General features: G+C 34.9%; 1 protein-coding gene across 14 annotated transcripts in view; it reads left to right on the plus strand.

Moving 5' to 3' along the window:
- Positions 1–26815, plus strand: part of LOC149794001 (inositol hexakisphosphate and diphosphoinositol-pentakisphosphate kinase 2-like) — a 234543-nt gene that overhangs the window by 115745 nt on the left and 91983 nt on the right. For all 14 annotated transcript variants that reach the window (XR_016422917.1, XM_089967926.1, XM_089967930.1 and 11 more), the window contains 6 exons: positions 3929–4155; positions 10984–11120; positions 16789–16903; positions 18059–18166; positions 18359–18469; positions 23700–23924. Coding sequence is in view for 13 of the 14 variants with exons in the window: in XM_089967926.1 (XP_089824052.1) it covers positions 3929–4155; positions 10984–11120; positions 16789–16903; positions 18059–18166; positions 18359–18469; positions 23700–23924 (923 nt within the window). In the remaining variant the exon portion in view is untranslated. The remainder of the gene's footprint in view (positions 1–3928; positions 4156–10983; positions 11121–16788; positions 16904–18058; positions 18167–18358; positions 18470–23699; positions 23925–26815) is intronic.

The raw sequence follows: 26815 nt of genomic DNA on the forward strand, positions 1-26815 counted from the left end.
TGTTGACATGTGCTCTTTCACGCAGGGAGTATATGAAGCAGGGAACCAGACTACTCTGCTTGATGAACCAGACTGGCAAAGTTTCTTGTAGTTGTTCTCGAATTAAAAATGTTGAGAATTACATGTTCTTTCTGTTTTTTACAAGAGGTATGAGACTTTCATTTAATGAAATTTTGTGCAACAACATTAAAAAGGAGTTTGTTGATATCATGTCACTATTGGACTTCCAATGTCGTTGTTTAAGATTTGTGAAGTCATGTGACTATTAACACAAATGGCTAGTACCGGGTCAGGTTTCATCTATTCTGAGTTTTTTCTAGTCTGTCAGTAGATTAAAGACATAATGATTGTAATACTTGCCATTTTTGAGAAAAAAAATAATTTTCCTATTGATTTCATGCAGGTATAAGTCGATATAACATAGTTTAAATTTTCAAGGCCTGCTGTTAAGCTATCTTATGGTGGCGGCAGATTTCAAATTTTTTATATGTAATTGCTCTGATCCCACACTCCATCCTAAATGTACGAATGTGAAAAATGGAGTTGGAATATTTGGAGGAAAACCAGATTAGAAAAATGTTGAATCTCTGAGATGATCTTTGGTACAAAATTATTGCACACTGACTTGTAGCTTGAAGCATTGGTTTCAGATCTTAAATGGACCACAGGAGAAATGGGAAATTTTCGTCCCATTTATTATATATCGTGAAATGATAAAGAGCCCATGTATCAATACAGGTTTGGGGACTGGTTTATTGAACTACAAGAAGAAAAAGTTGAATTTACAGAAAATTCAGCCCTTGTTTTATACAACATTGTATAAATGTGAAGGTCTTTTGTCCATATTTAAATCAACCCTTTTGTAAATGTCTTTAAATAATGGAATTTTTAACCAAATTGTCTTAAAAGTTTAGGTTGGTTGAAAAATCTTGTTTGAAATTTCATTGGCACACACAAATTCAGCGTTACAAGATAAGATTCTAATACTTTGCATTTATTGGGTTTTTCATATTGTGATAGGAAATGATTACTTTTTTTAACATGAACATATATTGTTATAGAATTCTTTAGAATTAGAGGTTTGAAAGGAACCAAAACAATTTATGCTTATTATGTTGTTTCCTCATAGCAACATAATGCAGGTCAGCAAAGTAAAGTTAGAATTTGTATTCTGTGCATTTAATTGGCTTTAAATGCCAATTTGTAGGAGTATAGTCAGATTTGTTCTGTGTGACTCATTTTGTGGTTTTGTATATGATCAGTTCTTTTCTGACACATATTATTTGGAGAGTCTTGAATGAGAAACATTTTCAGATTTGGAAAATGCATGTTTTATAATCCAAAATATTCTTTAATCTCATTCCGAGATGGTCATATGTTAACCTTAAAAAAAAATAATTTCATCCTGGAAAAGACCTGGGAAAGACCTGGAAATTTATATTTATAAAAGCGTGGGAACCGCGTGTTGGTCTGTTCAATAGGCAGGGAGGAACTGTAACTACAATCAACCAAATGATGGCCAATTCCTTTTTTTTAAAATGTACCCAGATAAAATAGTTTGCTGAAATTTCAAAGAAAACATTACCTTTGAAGCACCGACTGTTATGAAAACATACTATGCAAATGGAAAAAAAAAATCAGTCTCAATCATGCAATACAATTATTTGATGTTGCCGCCACAATAAGAAACGGGCATTTGTTTGGTTCTCCAAAGATGGCCTTTAGCAGTAACTTCAGTAACACATGCACATTTCATCAAGGAATTCCGACTGCAATTTTTCTTCAAATAAGTCATTACCAAACTTAAATAAAAGCAATGGAATCTCAAGGAGTTTTTCATTTTCCATTTTGAATGGAACATGTTTACTGTGCCTTGAAAGTTTCCTTTTTGTAGGAAAAAGTTTTTACTTATGAATGCTACCAACAGCGGCTTAAAACACAAACTAACTTTTACCGACTTGGGACTTACTGGAAAGTAAATATGCTTCATCATTCGTTACGTTATTGTGCTATGTTGATCCACTGAATTCAGCCCTATATGTCCTGTGACAAAATTATTGAATATTTTAAATCTCTGCATTTTTTCGATGGAATTACTTGTATTGTGGATTTAATGTATGTGATGAGATTCGTGGGTGAGTACACGGTGTTGATACTCTATTCATGCTATGCATAAGACATGCATATGTAAACAGTATTGTACCAATCCGTGGTTCTCTGAATAAAGTAAAATAGTATATATGCCTTCTATTTTTTTACTACAGGTGTATTTCCCATTTAATATGCATCAATTTAAGATGGTAACTGTGCCAATGAAGCATGTATTTTACAACCGTCATTTATTACCTACACCCCTGCAAATTTTTTTGGGTACATGCATCATTTTCTTCAGCTAACTGACATGGTTGCTTATAACACGGTTCGGTCTATAACACATTTGGGTTCTATGGCTCCCAACTACCGTGTTATAGCCGGGTCACACTGTATCAAGTTGCATATAAGATAATCAGAAACCAATTATGTAAGGATTTATAGACTAGTAAACCTTTTTGAAACTGAGTACTCTGCTGAAATGGAATCCACTTTAAGGTTTTAAAAAGATTTGTTGATGGTATATCTAAATCAGCATCAATAATAACTCTAGTTGCTCAGTTTTGAATTTTCAAAAATCTTTACTGATTTTCTGTACTACTATTACCCCCAGATAGAACAATATTCTGGGTGTGGCATTATAGATGTGTCATATAATGTCTTTCTCTGTTCTTGAGGGAGATTAAATTTTATTATATTCATAAGGTAAAGCAGTGAATTAACTTTTTCAATGGCTTTCTCAACTTGCATTTTCCAGCATAATATTTTCTATCATGGTGAAAGTAGTTTTTCATTTTCAGGCTGTTGTATAGCCAATTCTTTTATCATTACTTTGAAATAATTGTTCTCAGCCTTTACTCTTGCTCGACTACCTGTGATCATGGCATTTGGCTGCATCTATCTTCATAACTTAGTGATCACACCAGTTATTTATTTTTGCCAAATCTTGATTTAATTTAATGTTAATCTCATGGCATGTTGATCCTATGTTGTATAATGTTGTGTCATCTGTGAACATGGTGATGGTTGATAGCTCAATGTGATATATTGATATATTGCAGAAAGAACAATGGACCAAGAACTGATCCTTGTAGAACACCTGAACGTTCATTTAAAATAGACACTTATTGTTGTCTTTCTTCAAGATAGGTTTGAAACCAAGTTAAGCTTCCATGGTTACTTTGATATGTGCTGAGCATGTCCAGCAAAATTTTGTGATTGAGACAGTCAAAAGCCGTTTTAAAATTTTAAAGACTATCACAGTCTTTTATACATTTAGTATGTAATAATCAGTCTAAAGGAAGACCCAGGTAGCCAAGTGTCTAAAGTTTTTGCCTTTACCAATCACTGCTCTTACATTTCTGTCCATATGGGTTCAAGTCTTGGGCTTGGTCACCATGGATTTGTGAGAAGGCTTGCCAGTAGCTTCCATGGCTTGGTGCTTCTTGTAGGAGTTTTTCCAGGTTCGTCCTCCACAAGTTATACTGGCTGCCATGTATAACCTATCATGTGCTAGAAATGGCATTAAACCCAGAACAAAAAATGACTATCAGAGAGAGTTTTTTTGTTGTTCTTCTGAGTACTTTTTTCAGTAAATTTTACAGTTTTAGGGAACATCTGGTGCTCTGATGTTATGAAGTTAACTGAATGATTTTTCACTACATTTCTGTTTGATTTCGTTTTTTTTTCTTCATAGTTTTAATGACCATTCCTTAGTGCTACTGTTTCATGCTTGAAAGCCTGCATCATCATCATTGTGTGTCATTCTAAATTTAATATGATTTATACTATTCAAATTCATTTAATTACTATATTGCCTGTGACTTGTTTATTACAGACTTGAAACTGTATCATGGTGAATCATGGGAACTATTGATCCGCCGTTGGGCCAAGCTGGAAAAGGACTTCAAAATGAAGAATGGTTACTTTGACATAAGTAAAATTCCTGATATTTATGACTGTATTAAGTACGATCTGCAGCACAACCAAAAGACACTTCAGTTTGAGAATGCTGAGGAACTTTTCACAGTGTCAAAGGCTTTGGCTGACATTGTCATTCCCCAGGTATTTTATATATATATATATATAGAGAGAGAGAGAGAGAGAGAGAGAGAGAGAGAGATTCTCAAATTGGTAATGATTTAATATTGAATTTATGAAACAATTTGAATAATGACCTACTTTGATGAGCAAAAGCTGGACATTATTGAGAGTTTCATAAATTTTATTAAATCATTATTCATTCGAGATTCTGTATATTATAGTGTTTATTGTAATGAAAATAGAAAGAAGAAAAAATAATTTTGTTCATTCTCACTCAGACAATATACCTTTCATCTGTTGTGCATAAAAAATAGTCCCAAATTATCGACAGTTTTATTTGGCAGTTGTATACCCAATAAAATGTAAAAACAGATCTTCTGTTACAAATTAGAATTAAAAGAGTAATTGTCCTTCAGAATGAATGGAACAGTTGACTCGGAAAACATTGTTTATTAACACAAAGTGTGTTTTGATGTTCCATGTGATGTCACAGTTTTATTCTTTGAGGTTTGGCGATGAATGCAACAAATGTTTGATACCTAAGCCATATCTCTTTCTGTACTGGAAGTTGTTGGATATTCATGTGAAAAGATTATCACTGAATGAAGAAAATTCATATTTACTGTATTGTACTTGTGACCAGATATTTGCATAGTTGATTTGGAACAGGAGACAGTAGGAATTGTGTCACATAAGATACATTAGATCATTTGAGCTATTTTACATCCCTGAGTTTGAAGAAACTGAATTTATAGAATTGTTGAAAATACAGAGAATGTGTTTCTTTTTCTGCATGCCAATAGTTAAAATAATTTTATTGGCAGGAATACATTTTAGAATTTAAAATGTCCCACAAAATAAGAAATTTATAACTTTGGTGTACTAAATTTTGCCACTTTAATGCAATCACCTTCAGTAACAAGCCAGTGCAGGGTAACATCTATACGATATGAAACACACCAAAATACTAGACTTTATTTATAATTCATATGTAAATGCCCCCATTTTGTAAGTACCATGTCATGGTTGTGTGTATGAAAATATTCCCCATTTGTATGTTCCTTTCCATGTTTGCGTGGATGGAAATGTTGTTTTTTATATGGTTTAATAAATGTAGGGTATGTGCCATTTGTATTTATTTGTTTATAGCTATGTTAAATTTTAATGATTAGTTGTTTGATTATGGGGAGTCGGTGTTGGGGAGATATTTCCCAGCCCAAGTAATTAGTCCGTTTCTAAGGGCAATTGTCATAGTGTACAGAATTGATGAAATTTTATGATGGCATGAATTAGTTTTGTAGTTGAGATCAGGTCAGAGTTGCATTAATAGGAATGCAACCATGTAGTCCCTATTTTAAGAGGCGAACATATTCTATAGAACAAGTCTCAGCTTTTTGGCTCAAGATAAACTTGTTAGATTTAACTCTAACATGCATAATTGGAGGAAAGAAATGGTATCATTCTTTTACCATGTAGCCTGTTCATTATTATGCTTTTAACCACGTTTGAATGAACTAAAATCTATGTTGATATTTTCCAGTGTATTAATTCTCCAAATATGAATTGCTCAAAGTTAATTAAAAGATAAAATATACAAGCACAGATCAATGACTAGAACCTCTTGCTCATTTTAAAAACCAGGCATAATATCGGCATGAAACCTTTTATTCAGCTTTCTCTTGTTCCCAATATAATTTGGCAAAATGTGTCATGAACCATGGTCTACTCATTAATATACACATATATTAATATTGCTCTGTGTTAAAGAAGAAAGTGTATCATAAATATTTGTCTCTGTTTACATACCTGGTTTCAGTCCTGTTAGATCTTCTTAATGCCATCTGTGGCGAGTAATTCAGAAGCAAAGTGCATGAGCTGACAGCAGAACAGTTTGAATTTGTACAACATAAGTGGGTATGCAGTTTTCCAACTGATACATACAAGGTTTTGCATTGATCTGGGACATGACTGATACAAATGAGGTTTTGAGTCATTCTAGGGCATTTGTATTGTTTTGTATAGTATGATGTGAAATTTTTTACTGCATAAACAGGGATACAGTTACCTGACTGATACAAATGAGGTTTTGTGTCAAGTGTTATGTGTGTATTTTTGTGTATAGTATGATGTGAAAAATACTGAACAAATGGGGACATGGTCAAGTAAGGTCTTGGCACTGCACTGTAACCAATATTACAAAATAGGGACATACCATTTTGAGATATGTCCTCAGTCTGTTGGTGTGTATTCACATTCATGTACCTGTTTCACGCCTTTTACATTTACATATGCACACATGCAAACACACACACACACATGAAGAAACATAGCATTAAAACAAGAAATATTGATAAACATTTTAATTTGTAAAAAGATATTATTTCACATTGATGCTGTTACAGTGGCAGTATGCCATGTTTCATGTGGAGCATGATAAACCATTGTCACCTGCAGACCCTTTATTTAATTTTGAAAGAGGCCTTTCCTGACAGTGAAATATGCAAAAGGTCTACAACTAAACAGAGATGAAAGTTTGTAATTCTTTGCGAATGTGTACAGTTTTCAACAATTACATGCTTGGAAAAATCATTTTAGAAACATAAAAGATTTTCCCAATAGTTTAAAAAAAAGCAAAAAAAATTGGTCATATGTAATTTTGTTTTAGCTGTTGTATGCAGATGAATGCAAAACTGTTCAATATAAAATTAATAGATATAATTGGGAAGATATTCTAAGACATTAAGTTAAGTCTTGAATATCATATTACACAAAATACAACTATCATCATTTCAAAGTGAATTCTCCTTGTTTTCTAAGGGTCTAGTGATCACACCAAGTTATGTGTTAAACTTTTATTTTTGAATTCTATAATTACTGATTTTATTACATATTTCCATTATGAAATTACATATTTTGATCCCAAGTTATAAATTTTTTGGCTGGTGATTTAAGATTTTCACAAATGAGGATTGGTAATGGCTTCCATAGAAAACATTTGGAAATCTGAAATGTATTCAGTTATTATACCTCTCTCTTGATAACTTGCACACATTGGGTTCCAAAATATAGACCACACTATAGGCGAGGGCATGAGTTACCAAGGGACCTCCCAAAAAATCAGCGAGACAAAAGACATCCAGAGAACCATGGGGTTGAGGGGGGGGGACTGGGCTGTTTATTGACTGAATCCTTGTTTTATGATTGCTTCAAGAATAACTGTCAATAAAGCACTTTTTCTGATGAAGTTCTTTGTTATTCTGTATAAATCACATTTATTTTCAAAATGTCCAACATCAGAAAGATTGATAACATGTTTCCAGCTGGTTTCAGTAACCAACATTTACGCAAAAACATTCGTGTATTACGTCACATCTTTTTGTTTTTGTTGAGTAGTCTTGTTCCTGGAGTGGTGTATAATAAGTTTTTTGAAACAAGGGGTCTTAAAAGCCGGGAACCAAACTAACTGTTGATACACTACCAAACAAGAATCTTTTTTTATATAAAAAAGATGCAACACTTCATGAGACAAGTGTCTATGTCAAAACTGAATTTTTGAATTGTTCAGCTAGTAAAATACTGATGCCATGATTTCATTGCAAGTAACAGTGAAAATTCTTATCATCCTTGACAGTATCTCTTTGTGTGACTTCAGGAATTCTTAAACTCGTTTTCCCCATAATGGTCTGTATCTGTGAAACAAAGCACTTTATTTTATGAAGTACTCATTTTGTTTGGTTGTCTTGCTATCTTTAATCACAGTTATGATTGAGTAGGTTAATTTAAGGTAGTTTAATTAGATTATGTACACAATAGCATTTATAACTGTTCAGTTGATCAGCTGAAATGAGTTACCCAACATATAACCGGATTTGTGTGCCTTTTAAATATTTTGGTTTATTCCACCTCCTTTATTAGATTCAGAAGACATAATTAACATGAAAGTAGGAAAGGAGACCCATTTTTTATTTAGTGCAACAATATAACAAATGCTTTTGCTAGCCTGATATCTAATTAGGTTCTCAGACACAGCTGTTATGGTAGACTGACACTTTTTACTTTTAATTACAATGGGACACATTGCATTTATGATGATTACACTTAAAAGGAACTAAAAGATGGAACTAAAACAAAAATTTCAAATTGATAACAAAAAATTATTTAATTGGTATTAATTTGTCAAAGTACTGTCTCCACTAGGCATATGTGACATTTTCATTATAAAAATTTCCTTGAGTATCGTTAATTATGGTGTAATAGGAATGTCATTTGGAAAACAAATGTGACAAATTTTATGACTTCTTTTTAAAGTTGATATTTCATAATGTTGATTAAAATTTCCAGATCCTATCTACCGTTTTCAACAATAAAACAAGCGATGTATCAGTTTTGTTACCAACTTTGATCATGATTTTCTTCAAGTTCAACAAATAGGAATACATATTTTGGTATTTTCTGATTTAAAAAATGGAATCCACGACATACCCCATGTATACCCAGGTTGCGAGTTATCAGGGCACCAGTTAATGAGGGAGTGGTGTAAATTGTTTTGCTTATATGTAGTATGTGGGTACACAGTAATAGATTTTATAGTACAACTGTATGCAATATTAATCTTTTTGGGATCAGATTTGTTTGATATTTTGTATTTAAGCTTTCTTAGCAGTCAGTTTTACATATTCATTTCATAGTGCAGCTTTGCATATTTATTGAGGTTCTGCACTCTGATTGATTGAGGTTGTTTGGAAGTCGACTCTCAAACTGTTAAACCAAATCATTTTGAGTGTTAATTTCTTTGAAAGTTTCTCTTAAATATATTAGGTTGAAAATAGAGATTGAAATGAACAATTCAACTGGTTGCTCAATCCTCAGTGTAAAGATGTAAAAACAATATCTAGATATATACACAGTATATAAATGTATACACAGTATATAGATATATGCATTATATATAGATGAATACACAGTATATTGATATATGCACAGTATATAGATTTATAATATACAGATATATGAACAATATATAGATGTATATACAATGTATATACACAGTATAATAATAATAATAATAATGAGGAATTTGTATAGCGCCTAATCTTTAGAAGCTCTAAGCACTTTACAACATTAGACAACACCTATAAATATATAGATTTATACATAATATAGAAGTATACACAATATATAGTTTTATACACAGTATAGAAGTATACACAATATATAGATTTCTACACAATATAGAAGTATACACAATATATAGATTTATACACATTATATAGATGTGTAATAAATCTATCACTGTATCTTATGATGCTGATAACCAATCAAAAAAATGTTTAAAGCAAACCAATATATTTGGTTAGGAATCAAATAAGGAGTGTGTGTGTTCATGCATGTGCGTTTTGGATTTTTAATGTAGTTTTATCAATCTGAGCCATATACGATGTCTGCACTGGCAGTTTATAGTGATGATGAGCACTGGCACATCATGCCGCAGACGTGTCCCACCCAGTCACATTATACTGACACCAGGCTGACCAGTCCTAACACTAAACTCTTAATGCTTTGTGCCAAGTGTCAAGCTGCTAGAACGATTAGAGACGCTCTATAACCACACAGGCCACCTGAGCTGTGGACATGTTTAAAATTATGTTGCTGAAAAATATCTCAGTCTTTTTTTTAATACCACCCATGTTGGTGTATCTTAAATGACCTTGATGCTGCAGAGCTTGGAAGTAGGGTACAGCCTCATCACGCCTATAGACGGGATCAGGGCCGAATCGGTTAATCAAGTTTATGGAAATTTCTTAGAAATTGTTAAAGAATGGCTCTTTTTATAACTTATGTGCAATACTGATGCACAAATGATGAAATAAAATAAGTAATATTCAGATTTGGTGATGTCACCAAAATTCTCCGATTAACTCATTCGGCCCCAGAGGTTTTTGTTGGTTTTGCTGGAAATATGCGTAGGAAAGACATGGGGGGGGGGGGGCGCTATTTCTGAATATATTGTAATACATTGGCTTTCAACAGATCTTCCATGAGACTAAAGCCTTGTTGTATCAGAAACATCCTTTTTCATTGGTTATTTTGCTTGCGCATGAGCAGACGGGTAAAAGTTGGAGTATTTTTTTTTTCATTTTTTTTTGCTCATCATTTTTATATGGAGAATGCAATTTATTCCAAATGCCCACCTTATCCTGGTTTTGCAAAGAATCACCTGTCTGTGTGCAGTTAAGACTGGTATGCCTTAGATCTGAGGCCAAAAGGTCTAAAATCCAGACACAAAATCGCATTCCAACCTCAAGCGAATTTTGGGTGAAAAAAAAACAGGTCCAAAAAAATGAGGTTTTTCCCTCTGTATTTTGTAGTGCAACTAGAACTTCCAGATTATTTGGTATCATTTTAGAGCTATATCTCTCTGCTTTTTTTTAATACCACCCACGTTGGTGTATCTTAAATGACCTTGATGCTGCAGTGCTTGGAAGTAGGGTACAGCCTCATCACGCCTACAGACGGGATCGGGGCCAAATCGGTTAAGGTCCAAGAATCTTAAAAACAAGAGACAGATCTCCATAAATTTCATATCTTACAAGTTAGTTAAGTTGTGTGTTCTGTTTTGGTGTACCCATTTTGTATAAAAGAGTATATTTGTTATAAAAAGGAGCATCTGTTAATGATCATCCACAATTCACTTCTTTGAGTGATATTTCTGTAATTTGGATGCACTTAAAAGAGATCTGGTCAAAGTTCGGAAAAGTTCTTTCCATACATTACTCTTACCTCTATGCTGCATTACATTAGGTGGCTATGCCTGTAAGCTATGAATGTAATGTATAATTTATGTTTCAGGAATATGGGATGGCACTGGAAGAGAAATTGCACATCTCACAGAGTATATGTACACCCCTGATGCGTAAGATTCACAGTGACCTTCATCAGTGTATACAACCATCCGAAGATGATGAATTTACTCGGCTAAATTCTGAGTGAGTTTTTGTTTCATCAGCATCAACAGATAGTATCACTTTTCTTACAGTAATGGAAGCAGGAAAATTGTCAATGTTAACATTTGTGGTTAATGGTTTGGAAGGTCCTCTCTGATGAGAGTGTGTTTCTACCATTTTTTCCCACCCATGAGATAAACATCCCCTCAGTTGTGGCCACCTTTTACTGCTAAAAGGATGGTCCCATGTAATGGTGGAAACTTTATACAGTTAACCCCTTCTTATATGGCCACACCATCTGCGCTGAAAAAGTGGCCTTATAAGACAGGTGGCCTTTCCATGGGGAGACTAAATTTTTGTGAGAAGTGTATGTAATGTACGTAGTAAGAAAGCTGCATACATCAAAGCATTTAATATCTTCATTTAATATCTTCTTTTAAAAGTAACATTAATTATTAAAGGTTCTTCTAGTCTTAAGAATAGACTTATTTCAACTGAATATACATTAATAATTCTATTTCTTGACTTAAGCATGATATACGAAAAGGTATTGTTGTCATGCACATTGCAAAACCATTCAAAACATCATCTAAATCCTGGTACATATATAATTCTCTTCCCATTTGCTCGATTTTACCACTGCTGCTGAATAATCTCCTTGTCAGTTACAACGTTGTTTATGCGAGTCTTTTCTGCATAAAATTGTTCTGCAGGTCCCCCTACCCATTCCTTGATGTCTTTGAGTAGAATAACCGACTTTCTTCTAAAATAATATGTCTCCATTTACATGATGACATGTTAATATTTAGTAATGATTTATTTGGATACTGCTAACTGTATGTGATTTAATTATACAGACAAAATGTGTAGAGTACATGAAATGCATTCTTCATAAAGAAACCGATAGATGTATTGTTATGTGATTTTTTAGTCTTTGTCTGGTACCTTGTTTTGTTCAAGGTTAATTTCTCTGTGCGTGTTAATCCTCAGAATCTTATATTTAGTCTATGCTGACCATGTTATGATCCTGACAGTTCCATCCGGTCGTAATCCACAAAGAGAAGAACTCAACAGATGTGTGAGGCCCAAAACTCTATCTCAACATTGTTGAGCCCATTTCCTGTAAACGTTGGCTTTTATAGATAATGATATAATATTAATCTCAGTGTTACATGTACTTTAGCCAACACTTTTTTCAGTAATGGAAACCTGACATCAGGAGATGGGTATCAGTGGTTGAGATAATCTTGTTACTTTCCTTACGATTTGAATTAATTATTGGTTCTGGACACATTTGAAATAAAAGGTGGCCGCTTGTGAAGGGAACATTTTACCTTTTTTGTACTAATATGCTGGCCACTGATCGCGTTAGAGGGGTGGCCATTCTTGAAGGTACTTTTAAACACAAACTCAGCGGTACCTAGGGATTCTGGCCATAAGAAGTGGGTGGCTGCTGGTTGGGGGCGGTGAGTTCAAGAGGGGGACCACTGTAGTATGGTTACATTATGGAAGATTTGAAGGTATGATATAACATTCCAATAAATGAACAGTGCATAAAATAACAAGAAAATTGTATATGAGGAGTGTTTACATCCACATTGAGGAAGGGTTCATATTAACAAAATATTTTAAATCTAATAGACTTTGAAAGACACATAATTTCACTGAATTTAGTGTCATTATTGTGGGCTACATTTGCCAGTTATTATTTCAAAACAAACAGATTTGACTGGCTTGTAGCAGTAATTCTTATTCACATCTTAGCTTTTATCACAGTAAATTTGTAATGCTGAATTCAAAAGCTTATGAATATTATGATCTGATTTTAAGACTTGTTGCCATTGGTATAAGATTCACTGTATTGTCATGGGATTAGAATTTCAAACCCAGACACATGCATGCACTTTATTGTTTTGGTGTATAAGTTGATAACATCCTGACCTGGAAGTCTGGGCTTCATTTTGTACTCAGAACAAACTTGTACATTGATTATGTACCAATAATACCATGATGTTGAGATGCTATTGGCAAAATCAAAAACAGCTCACATATTTGTAGCAATTTTTTATTCAATTACTGTTAATTGATTGTTATAAACTAATACGACTGCTTTTATTGTTTTTAATTTTCATCATTATTTTGTATGCATTTGTAAGTGCTTCAATTTGTTTTGTTTCTCCAAAGTGAAAGAAAACAATGAATTTAAGTGATTATTTTCCCTGGAAATACAAAAGTGCTCTGATATAATTCTTGGACAAAGACATTCACTGTAATATATACTGAAATCAAAACTGGAATAATAATTGTGTGATTCAACAAGAGACTGTGGACACTACAGAACTTCTTAGGTTATTACAGACGTCATCGCCTTCCATCTTGAATTTCATCAGGATTCGAACTGAGATTCACTTAGAACTTTTCATTGATAGGCCATGTGTTTAATAATGCTTGGATTATTTTTGGTTAGATGAAGTCATATCCCAGTTCAGTGCATCCTCCACAAAGAAAGCGATGTTCCTGGATGACGCACTTCAAAACCATTCAGTACATGTGGTTTCTGATTCATGTCATGAACAGTCTTACTTCCCTCATTCATGACTGTTCTGATGGCCTAAGTGGTGAGTGTGTAATCCTCGGATGAGGGAGGTCACAGATGTGAACCCTAACTGAGTCATGCCAAAGAGTCATACTTGTGAAAATAGTACATGCATCTGCCTTGCTTTGTGCTCAGCTTTAAGAGTTTAGTGTTAGGACTTGTCTGCCTGGTATCAGGATAATGTGATCAGGTGGGACATGATGCTACATGTCTGTGGCATGATAAACTGCTACACTGCAGACAGCTTAGAAATTTGACTTAAATTCTTAAAGCCATGATAAAAATAAAAATAAAAACTTCCTTTATTCATGATTCAAGGGGATAATCAGTATGGAGAAGTTGGATCTTGTCCCTATTCAACATGTTGTCCTTCTTGATGTGGAACTCTTAATACAAATTAACTCGATGTCTTTATCCTAAATGCAAATAAAGTATAGCTTATGTGTCAGAGAAAGCATAAAACAAGACATTGTTTAGGCGAAGAAGTTTCTTACAGCTCCTTGGCCTACTCAATGTTACAGTGCCAGTTTACTATTGAACTGGCATATAGTCTTCAAAAGAAGGTCACTGGCATATAGTCTTCAAAAGAAGGTCACTGGCATATAGTCTTCAAAAGAAGGTTCTTCTCAATGCCTTCCACACATGTGTAGTACATATCCATGAGACACAGTCCTGATAATGTAAGACATTTTGTTTGTGGTGATAGACCTCTGCAAGTGAAGGAACAATCACCTGACCTATGCCTCATAATAGGGGATTACCTTCATCAGTACTCCCAATAGCAGGTAATCAAGTCTGACACATTTCTGGCCGGCTCAGTGTATGTACAGGCTGACATATTAACAAGGGAGGACAGCTGCTTTTTACAGAGTTGTTTCACAAGGAAACTTCCATTAGGTTAGTGCCCTTTGGGACCATCTGAAGCTTGACATCATTTTTTATTTTTCCATGACCACAGAAGTATGGGCTATACATGCTTTTATAATCAGTGGGGAAGTAATGTGGGCATATCCCTTCCCTCTATCAGTTTTGATTGTGACAACAGTTAAGAAATGAGGGGCACAGACTGCAGTAGCTTTGATTGCCCCACTAAGATGAAACACCCTGGATCAATGATCTGCTCAATTTATTGATATTTATACCCAGTTGAGTGATAGTGACCTTCACTCTGTTCAAGCAGTTGAAATTGCCACTACTCAATTAATGTCCAAACTCCTCCTTTACTCCTGAGTCCTTTCAGGATGTCCTGATTGAAAATGCGTTTGAGCTGCAATCCTGGAGAAGATCATAACAGCCAAACTTCCTCTATTGAAGTCTCACCATTTTCAATGCCCCTTCCCCAATGGTTAACTTTATTTTCTTTCTCTTCATGAAGAGAAGTTAAAACCCTACCATAATCAAGGGATATGGTTCCATGATCCCAGACTTCATGGAAGGGTTCATTTCAGCTGCATCAAGGTAATCTCCAACAGTCCATTTCTGACATATCCAGACCACACTCACTGACATTATTCACAATGGAATCTCTCCTGGAGCTTGGTGTGGCCAAACTTGTCTCAGTTGAGCCAATGTCTACACACACATGCATGCACACACACACACACACACACACACACACACACACACACACCTTATAATCTATAACTCAAACTTCTACATGCAGAGTGAGTGAGCTACATATGACATCCATTGATCCAGCCTATATACAGCTCCTTTCTGATGGTCCATTCATTTTAATGACACAGCATGATTCCTTCCTAAGAATAGCATGCAGTCACTAATCAACCAACAATAACTTTTTGTTCCCTAACCTTGATCAATCTTTCAAGAGAAGAAAAGATGCAAGACCCTGTACATACCCTCAGATTTTACTTGAGATGCAATGACAATATCCACATCAACTGTGAAAGACTTTTCCTACTACTAAAGGCAGGAATGCAAGACATAACCCCACAAACGCTGGTGCTTGACTGGAGGGCAGTTATTATTCAGTGTCTTCTGAACTTTCACCGGTTCAGGTACACTAATGAAAATTTCAGCTCATGAGTGACTTTCATGATCCTGGCTTTAAATATTATGTTTTAGTTCAGGACATAGCAGAGTCAGCTGACACTCATCCAGTCTGCCTTCTCTAGTTTCCATTTGCATGACATGGCCTTGCTAAGGATAGAATTAAATCTTGTTGGGTTGATAGTAACTGCACAGTGACCACCTGGCATTCATGAAAGCACAATCTTTGACCCAGACATGAATTTGATGCTTTTTGCTTGATTTGTCAAAGAAACGTTTGATGATGAGATAGTAATCAAGTGTGGAATCATGCGAAGATCTCCAGCACACATGTACAAACAAATTGTTTGTTGTTCTTCTAAACTAATATTTTGATAATTTCTTCCATTAGTAGATCAATCATGCTCCTACTGGGTGACGTAGTTAGAGGTAGGCTGCTCAGATTTTGTCCTCCTCTTACCTATTGTCCTAATGTAATGTGATCAAGTAATCAATTGGATGGGGAAAGCAAATTTTGTAGTAAATTGTGTTCATTCAGTATTACCTTCCAGGTCTCATTACAGATAATCCCATCCACCCTTTAACGTAATGCAAGTGTCCTTTAATGTGATGCTCAAGTAAACATCAAAAAGCTGGGTATAAACCAGGCATAATAGTAGCCATGTAGTGGCCTGAAAGATAGTTAACCTGTTGGAGTTGCTTCCCTTGGTCTATATAACATATAGACACAGAAGGGTGTTTTTCTGTCTTTCTAGGAGAATTGGATTCAGAGGTAGCAAAGAAACTTATTTTAATGTAATGTGATCTGGTAAGTACTGTTGAAGAAACATAATTTACTATACAATTTTCTATCTCAGTATCACTTAAAAATGCATATTTGCATCATTGATTGAATTTTCCTAATTAGGAATAGTATACTGTGATACCATTAATATTCATGAAACGGTAAGTTACTAGCAAAAAAGTTATGGCTTAATCCTATACTCCACATCAGCTTATATATGGATGAAGGGTGGAAATATATGAAATTAGCGAGTTTGACTTATACTCCACATTGACTTATCTGCCAAAAATACGGTACAAGACTCAGATATTCATTTGCAGGTACTCTAAAGGTGTGTCCTCCCCAGAGAGGTTTGTGCGGACTCGGCTCTACTTCACCAGCGAGAGTCACATCCATTCACTTCTGAATATGTTACGCTATGGAGGTCTCTGTGATGTGAGTTCATCCTCAGCTTTTTATTTGCATTCAGTTGGGTGTAGGGTATTATATTATGTTGTCAGTCCTTCCATCTGTCTCGTACCAATTTTGTTTCCTCACAATAACTTTAGCACTATACTCTCTACAGTTGACAAACTTTGGATGGCTTGCACTTGAGGTATAGAAGCCTATCACATTATCACTGTGATAGAAAAAAGAAATGGTTGCTGCATAATATATTCTCCACTGTCTACATTGACCAAGCTTTGTGGATTGCTTGTACTTGGATTAAGGGAGAACCATGTAAGTTTTAGGCTTGAAAGGTCAAAGGTCACTGTCACTATGACAGAAAGAAGAAAGTTGTTTCTACACAATACTGAGCTCATGTAAGGATGAACTATATATATTTTGGAGTCAAAGGTCAAGGTCACTTGCTGAAATTTTTTTAAAAATAACTGCACAATAACATTAGTTATATGTTACATAATTCAACCAGACTTTGCAGATGACTTGTCCTTGGATGAGGAAGAATGCTGTTGTTTTGGGGGTTGTGGTAAAGTTTACTCTCTGATGAAAGAAAACCTATTTCTGCACAGAATCACTCATTCTACATCACAGATTTGGTCAATTCTTTGTGAATAGCTTGCACATAGGGTAAGGAAAAAGCACATTGTTTTTGGCATCCAAAGGTCAAAGGTCAATGTTTCTCTGAATGAAAGAAGAAATATATTTTCTGTGCAGAAATAATGTTCATCTTTATGAAGGACTATTAAACTCAGGGCAGGTATATGTGTCATTCACAGTATTCTTTTTCACAACAGTAAGCCCACTATGTTTTAGCTGCAGTAGAAAACTCCACGAGTTAAGATTGGTCAAGTTAATTTTGTAAGTTGCAAGTGTTGTTTCTGGAGGACATTTAGATATAAGGAATTAAAAAGCATATAAAAGTTATGGGGGTTCTGTGAAGTACCAATTTTCATTTTTCTTTATTTGAGCAGTCTGCTTTAATTTATGGATAATCAACAAGTGAATTTAATTTTAATTTTCATGGTGATGATGATGATTAATGTTGTTAGTGTCTGAATATACACTACAGAGTAAAGTTTTCATACCTTGAATTATTTATTGATATATGTGACATTATATTTCTATATGTGACATTATATTTCCCAGGAGATGAAGGATGAACAGTGGATGAGAGCAATAAATTATTTAAACAGTGTTCCAGAACTAAACTACATGACTCAGATTGTTATCATGATGTTTGAAGACCCAAGTAAGGTACTGTACTTGTACTTTTTTAATATGTACTTGTTTATTGATGTTCTTGCTGTTGTTATTATTATTATTATTATTATTCTTGTTGCTATTGTTATTGTTATTACTATTATTATTGTTGTTGTTGTTACTATTATTTTTAAAAAATATTATTATTATTATTACTATTATTATTATTATTATTACTATTGCCAGGATCCCTCTTCACCTGAGCGTTTCCATATAGAACTTCACTTCAGCCCAGGTGCCTACACAGCAAGTGATAAAGACGTTGTTCAATTCCAAGGATCAGGTTATCGAACGAAGGTATGATTTAGGATTTTGCATCACTTGTGTAGCATATTTTTAGGCTTTAATGTTATTTGTCTTTATTTATCATGATGTAAACTGTCAATCACACAGTAAATAACACCGAGAGGACATTATCTAGGACTTTAGGGGGCATTATCTAGGCTGTATGATTTCAAGAAGAAAAATGGACATTTTCATTAGAAGTTCAGGTCAAAGTACCAAGGATTAGCTGTTATAATGGAGAAGAAAAAAACTACTAAGCATGAGTACATGAGCTGTAAGATAGTTTACTGTAGTATAATTAATTCAGTAGGTTTTTATTTCTGACTTTTAGTTTGTGAGCAGCCACTTTTCAACATATTGTTGTGATCATTAGATAATGTTGAGTTGTGTAATGAAACGGGTCATCATTGAATTCATGGTATTTTGTGATAGAAGATGTCAGTATTTAAGAACTGAGGTTTACCCCTGTTTGAAATAGTTTGAACGTCTACTGAAGGTAGTTCTAAGCTTGAGGTAGTTGTATAGGGTGACTCATATGTGATATTGGTAAGAATTTGGCTCTTTTTCTGTATTTATGATTATGCTTCATCTTATATACAGCTTCACTGAGGCATTGAGGTAAATGATGCATGTAACCAGAATATTGGCATCGGTCATTCCATTAAGCTTTGTGGCTTGCAGACAGTTGGCAGTTTATCAATCAGAGAGGACAGAATCTTTGTAAATGTCTGTTATAAAATTGCTGAATTGCCTTTGCCTTTCAATTTTTGTAGTGTACCATGTCTGGTACCATTAAGGATTTTTGACTGCATTTCTATTAATATTGCAAAAGAGAGTCTCATATTTGGAGTTGATACTATGTGTTGGGTAGTATATGTGGGAACCGACAAAACAGTTTTGACAACTGGTTGCATACATTCACTTACCACATAGTCAGTTCACTTTTTCTACAGTGTGTGCAGATTCATATTTATTATATTATACATGTGGACATATCACTTTATGTGATTGGTCCAAATAAGTGGTAAGTATGTGATGCAAGTCCCACTCAAACAGAGATTTGTTTATGTCTTCTGTATAATCTAATGTTCCAAATCAAATACTGCAAATAATCGGTCACAAATACTTAACAGTAAATATGTGTATTCCTGCATCCAGTAATCTTTTCACAAAAATAATGTAATTTAAACGTAAACACTATCATTGTGTTGGCCAACTCAAACTGGCACTGTGCACTGTATCAAACAATGTGACATCACATGCATTGGACATTTTGTGTTGACATATGTTTTATCTTTTGTAAAATTTGAAATGACACTTATTCTTTGATTTATAGTTATCAAAAATGTATAATATAATTTTACAGTTTCAACATTTTTTGGGACTGTTTTTTATTCACAACAAATGAAAGGTACAGCATCTGTCAGAATGAACAAAATGATTTCTTCTTCCATCTAAATATTTTCTACTAAAATAAAACTATGTGATACAAAGAATCTTAAATGGGTAAAGATTTAATATTAAATTTGTGAAAGTCATTAAATAATGTCCAGCTTTTGCGAACCAAGGCTTGCAAAAGCTGGAAATTATTCAACTCATTTGATAAATTTAATATTAAATCTTTACCCATCTTAGATCCTCTATTTATGTGTTTTTCTTTTAGTTTTAGGATCACCTTGATGTTTCTTTTGTTGTTTGATGTGTCAGGAGTATTTATTCATTACCTGTCTCATCTGTTTTGAGCTCAAGACTTGTTAGTTTCAACTGACCGTAGTTTGTACCTGAATTATATGCTCAATCATGAAAGTTTTTTCTTGTGCGCATTTGGGTATTGAACATAAATTGAACTAACTTACTATTTGGGGTGGAGATTCAGGATCTTTAATAATATTTGTTGGTCCTAAGTAAAAAAAGATTCCACTAGAACATACAATATGGCTGTCACAGGGGCCATATTGAAAATCTTGTTATCTCTACTCCTGTGTGAATGGTAATATCAACATGGGGTTTTCACTAAAAGACTTCTTATGATGTATAGTTGTTCCTAATGAAAATGGCACTGATCTGATATCACGTATGGCCACCATGCAGCCATCTTGATAATCTTGTTATTTCTACTTGTCTAAAGTGGAATTTTTTTCATGGGTTTCCACAAAAGACTTTTAATATTGGTTTGGTCCTAAAGAACAGTGTAGTCAAGTGGTGTAAGACACTTGCCTTTACAGATCACTCACACATCTCACCTCAGTCTGCATGTGTCATGGCTTGACCAATGTGAATATCGGAGAAAGCTTGCCGGTAGATTCCTGTGGGTCAGTGCTCCTTCCCAGGGTCTTTCCAAGGTCTTCCACCTGTGCATAGCCTTTTATGTGCTGAAAAATGGTGTTACACCCCTTTCATCCCAAAACAATCATCACGCAGTAAGTTGAGCAGTGAATCGCATTATCCATTCAACCAAAGAAGACAATTTATATGCTAACAATCGAAAAGAATTATGTCAGTATTCAGATTCATAAAAGAAAATTCTGGTGGTTTGAAATTTATGCAGACACCAATTAATATCTTTGACACATACACATTGTGTTAATATGGAATTTGTAGTTTCCAAGAAGATCAAAGGTCAAGGTAAATGATGGGTAACTTTTATTACTTTTCTCTCTGGCAGAGACCACTCTGGTGGCCTAGTGGTTAGAGTATTCGCCTTGGATGCAGGAGGTCATGGGCTCAATCCCTGGCCAAGTCATACCAAAGACTTAAAAAAATGGTACTAACAGCCACCTCGCTTGGTGCTTAGCATTAAGAGGTTAGTGTTAGGACTAGTCGGCCTGGTGTCAGGATAATGTGACTGGGCAGGACATCATGCTACATGTCTGCAGCACGATGCCCCAGTGCAAGACAACACTATAAACTGCCACACTGCAGACATCGTAGCAATATGACTGAAAAATTGTTAAAGCTACGTTAAAATTCCAAATCACACACTCTAGCAGAAAAACAAATACAAGTGTATCAGAACTTAATAAGAGTAATAGCTACTGATTATCAAAGTGAACAAGCTGAACTAAGGGAAGCCATAAAGGCTATCAAATCATTTTCCCACTGACTTGTGTACATCAGTACTGTACTTCTCAGCTGTTGGTACTGTTACAATAATTGTAATCTTAACAGTTATCACCAGCAATTATCAGCGACTAAACTGAACATCTCATGACCACACAGCAATACGCCTAATTGGAGTACTTACATTTTTTGTATGGATTAAAATTTGAGTCTTTCTTGGCTTTGTAGAATAAATGTGGCATCTCATGAAGGGTAAAGGATAAAATATTAACCTTAGTGGTACATGTACTTTAGCCAACACTTTCAGGAACAAAAACCTGACATCAGGAAACAGACATTGGGTTACTTAACACTCCATAATAATTAAATACTGGTTCTGAACACATTAAAATAAAATGTAGCCACTTGCGAGGAGTAAATTTTACATTTTTGCACTAATATGCTGGCCGCTGGTTGCATTAAAGGGGTGGCTTTTCTTCAGGGGTACTTTTGATCAGAAACTCATTGGTGCTAAGGGGTTCTGGCCATAAGGAGCTGGTGGTCACTGGTCAGGGAGGCCACTCAAGAGGGGACCACTGTACTTGTTATTGCTACTCCTTCTGAATGAAAAGTCATATTAACATGGGGTTTTAACCAGAAGACGACTTATGATGTCTAGTTGGTCCTAAGTGAAAATGGTGCCGCTGGGACAGCCATTATAGCCACCACTGTAACAATCTTATCACTACTTCTCCAGACTGAACAGTCTTATCAGCATGGGGTTTACACTGCAAGACTTCTTATGATATCCAGGTGTTCATATATGAAAATGATGATGATCTGATAACCAATATGGTCACGACAGTGACACTTTTGAAAATTGTGCCATCTGTAAGCCCTTGACATTGACATTTTTATGGTGCAGTTATGACCTCCAATATGGCCCCCACAGTTACCAAGTTCAGAATATTGTTATCACTATTCCTCTTAGATGGATAGTAGTATCATCATTAGGTTTTCACCAAAAGACTTCTTTTGATATCTCATTGATCCTGAATGAAAATGGTGCTGATCTGATATCCAGTATGGCCACTATGTTGGCTATCTTAAAATATCACTACCAGTGAATGGATGGTCACATTCATGTGGGGTTTTCTCCAGAAACAATATTGTATATCTGTTGTTGATGTTTAGTTTGTATTTAACATCATTTCTTAGTGAAGGATAGGCCTTTACATGACAGCCAGTATAATTGGTGGAGGAAGAGCCTGGGTGAATTCTGATAAGAACCAACCCACAAGAAGCCATTGGCAGCTTTCTCACATACTCATATTAGCTGAGCCCAAGTCTCAAAACCATGCATGCAGGGATGAGACTGAAGTGATCCGTAAAGGCCAGCGCTTAGACCACTCAGTTACCCAGGGCTCCCTTTATAATATCTAGTTCTGAATGAAAATTATGCTGATCTTACATAGACTATGGCTGCTAGGGTGACTGATTTGAAAATCTTTAAATTGCTAAGCAGTTAAAAATGAAGGAATGGTGTTATCTTGAATTCATCAAAATTCTTTTTCATCAGTATCTTGTATGCTGATAGTGAAAATGATTGATATGTAACACAAAAATGTCAACTCCATCATCATCTACTGATTAGTGCCATTGTCGGTGACAAAACAATGAATCAGCATTAGAGGTTTTAGTTAGCCACTGACAGTCAGGCCTAGAAGTACAATAAATAAAGACTGAGTGAGGAGGTATTTATCCTAAAAATGTGTAATTTGAGGGATAGGGCTAGCAGTCTGGTCACATTGTTTCATTGACACAACAATTTTCAGTGAATAGCAAGAAACATCGTAGCATATCAGCACTGCTACATAATGTATGAGTGGGTCTGTTTGAAATAATAATGTTTTGGGACCATGATTGTAAGAGTTCTGCATTGGGAAGGTAAACTTTATTTTTGTGTTTGCATTTTCGTTTCATTTATCTGGAACTGTTGAAATATGTCCTTGAAATTTAACTAATCCTCATTCATTGAAATACTTTGAATTGACCCAAACCACATAATGTCTCCCCAGGTTTGCAGTGTTGGCAATATGCAAATACATTCCCTCAAACTCCAATAATATATTTGTGTCTCACCCTACCTTACCTCTTCAAGGTGTTCAAATTAATGATGTGTGCTTTTTATTGGAATTTATAGGGCAAGTCAACTGTTGCATCAGATACCAGTCAGATCCCTTCTGAACTGACTACAAGCAAGCCATCACCCAAACATCGTGAGGTTGTGGTTGCTCCAGCCATAGCAGAGGAATTGGAGGAGGCAGACATATTTGAGAGTGGTCGTGCTGCCAAGAAAGATGTACCGTTGAATCAGGTTGACCTGAAGGAGTTAAAAACCTTAACTATTTCAGAGGAATCAACAGTGGTTAGTGAAATTTCAATGTTCAGGTTAACAGTGGTTAGTGAAATTTCAATGTTCAGGTTAACAGTGGTTAGTGAAATTTCAATGTTCAGGTTAACGTTATTGAACCAGTTACTCTAGTAAGTTTTAAAAAAATGTGTTTCAGAGGATGCAGTAATATTTTGTACCTGATTTGTTGATTTGATGAAGTTCATAACTGTCTTAGAGATTGCACAGTGGCCAATAGAGCGAGCATCTTGGCATTCTTAAGTTTCATATTTTATTGTTGCAAATTCAGTTTTACAACTAGAATGAAAATAAGTATGAAAATTTACAAGCTAAAACATTATTTAAATCTTATTATGTCTAAAGACTTTTCAGCTTGTAACAGAGAAGAAAAATTGCAGTTCAAGAAAGGGAGATTGAATATGTCAATTCATTGTCCAGACCATTGAAGTTGCAAGTAACCACAAAGAGTAGTAATTACAGTGCATTGTAGTAAAGATAAATTTGGTGTGATTGAATTGGGAGGTGTTGGAAGGCATATACATAAAGTTTTTATCAACTGCAATGAAAATCAAGAGGCATGAAGTAAAGGTATTGTTTTTTGCCTGTTTTATTTCTATGCAGATGACCAAAAAATTACTGATTTACCTGCCAGGAATTCTGATTTTCATGAACTGCATGAAGGTCTTTATATTTAACTCTCCTGGTCATATACTAGAAGAGCTTATGGGATATGTCCAGTGTTTTCCCTATCATCTATCTGTTTGTCAGTTAGCACAATTTTGTTATTGTTTGTCCTCCAAAATTCATTGATTGGATATTCACATGAAAATTTACACACACACGTTTATCCCAAGGTCTAGTTGATCCTTCATGAAACAGACAGCCAGTATGGCTACCACATTGGCCGTCTTGAAAATCTTTTTATATCTGCTCCTCCTGAATGGATGGTAATCTCAGCATGTGGCTTTTCATAAAAGACTTTCGATTTCTAGTTGTTCCTGAGTGAGACTTCTGATGATGCCAATCTGACCTCCAATACGTCTGCTATCATGGTGGCCATTTTGAGTATCTAGTTATTGCTACTCCTATATGGATGGTTATATTGAAATGGGGTTTTCATCAAAATAATTATTATAATGTCTATTTGCTTGTGTATAGACATGGTGCCAATATGGCATCCATTATGGCTACCATGGTAGCCATCTTGAAAATCTTGTTATCACTACTCCTTCTAAACCAGGGGTGGGCAAAATCTGGCCTTCAGGCCAGATGTATCCCATGACCTGATATGTCCATTAATTTACAACATACGGTCTGGCTTTAAATATCATTTATCTGGTCTATGCCCTGGAGGAAGTTGCCCATGCCTGTTCTAGATGGATGATCATATCAACATGGGGTTTTCACCAAAGACTTGTTATGGTGTCAGGTTGGTCCTAAATGGTAATGATAATGATCTGACATCCCTTATGTCTACCATGGTTGTTAAGGAAGACTTTTAATGATGTCTCATTGGTCCTGAATAAAATTAAAAGTCATATCAACAAGTGGTAATTTGACCTCCAACATGTCTGCCATGGTGGCCATTGTGAAAATCTAATTATAGCTACTCCTCCTAGATGGATGGTCATATTGACGTGGGGTTTTGGCCAAAATACTGTTGTTTACTTGGTCCTAAATGAAATTGGTGCAGATCAGACATCCAATAGTGCAGCCATGTTAAAAATCTATTTATTTCTTCTTCTGAATGGACCATCATATTCACATGGTGTTTTCACCAAAAGATGTGTAATGATGTTTAGTTTGTGCTAAATGAAAATGGGACCAATCTTACATTCGATTTGGCTGCCACAGCAGCTGCTTTCAAGCACTGTTTTGCTTGAAAAATCATCAATGGTTTCAGCACTCAGCTGTTAGAGAGAAGAAAATAATGGTCTTATCGTGAATTCCTGGAATTATTTTCTAAACAGTGAAGTATCAGTCCTTTTGGGGAATTTTGTTATGTCCATCCATCCATCCATCTCTTTGCACCCTATTCTTTGGATAAGATCTCTGAACCATTCGAGATATCTTCTCAAGATTTGGTATGATTTTGTATTATGACTAGAGTTCATGTCCCATTTTAGAAATGATTCTGTCATAGTTTTACTTTTATAATTAATTCCCAATATTTAAAAAAATTGTATTTACATTTCACATCTTCTTAACACATTAACCTTTAGCGACGAGTTAACTTAGCAGGCGGTAGTAGCCTACTGCTGAGCTCTGAGCGTCATGGTCATGTATGGTACACTAAAGTAGGTGGTATTATAGAAAGGTAGACAGATGTAGCTTTACAATGATACCAAATAATCTGGAATATCTAGTTGCATTACAAAATTCAGATAAAAAACTCATTTTTTGGACCCGACTTTTTTCTACCCAAAATTCGCCCTTGTTTGGATTCCGATTTTGTGTCCAGATTTTATACTTTTTGGTCTCAGTTCTAAGGCAAACTGGTGTGAACTGCAAACAGTCAGATGAGCCTTTGCAAAAAGTAGGATAAGTTGGGCATTTGGAATAAAGAGTGGTCTCGATACAAAAATAATGGCTCTGTTTGGCAACAAAAAAAAAACAAAAACAAAAAAAAACAATCCAACTTTTATCCTTCTGCTCATGTGTGAGTCAAATAGCCAATGAAAAACGATGTTTCTAACACAACTAGGCAGTATGTTATTGAAAGATCACCAGGGATTTGGTGTTTTCGGATCTATTCAGAAATAACTTTCAGAATGTGTTTCCTACTCGATTTTCATGCGAAAATGACAAACTTCCAGGGGTTAATGTGTTAAACAGTGCATTTTGATGACGTCACCAAATTTGAATATTCCTTGCGTATTTAATCACTTGTGCATCGACATTGCACA

The sequence above is a fragment of the Sinohyriopsis cumingii genome, chromosome 8 (assembly GCF_028554795.1).
Source record: "Sinohyriopsis cumingii isolate HCF-2022 chromosome 8, ASM2855479v2, whole genome shotgun sequence".
In the NCBI taxonomy this organism is placed as follows: domain Eukaryota; kingdom Metazoa; phylum Mollusca; class Bivalvia; order Unionida; family Unionidae; genus Sinohyriopsis; species Sinohyriopsis cumingii.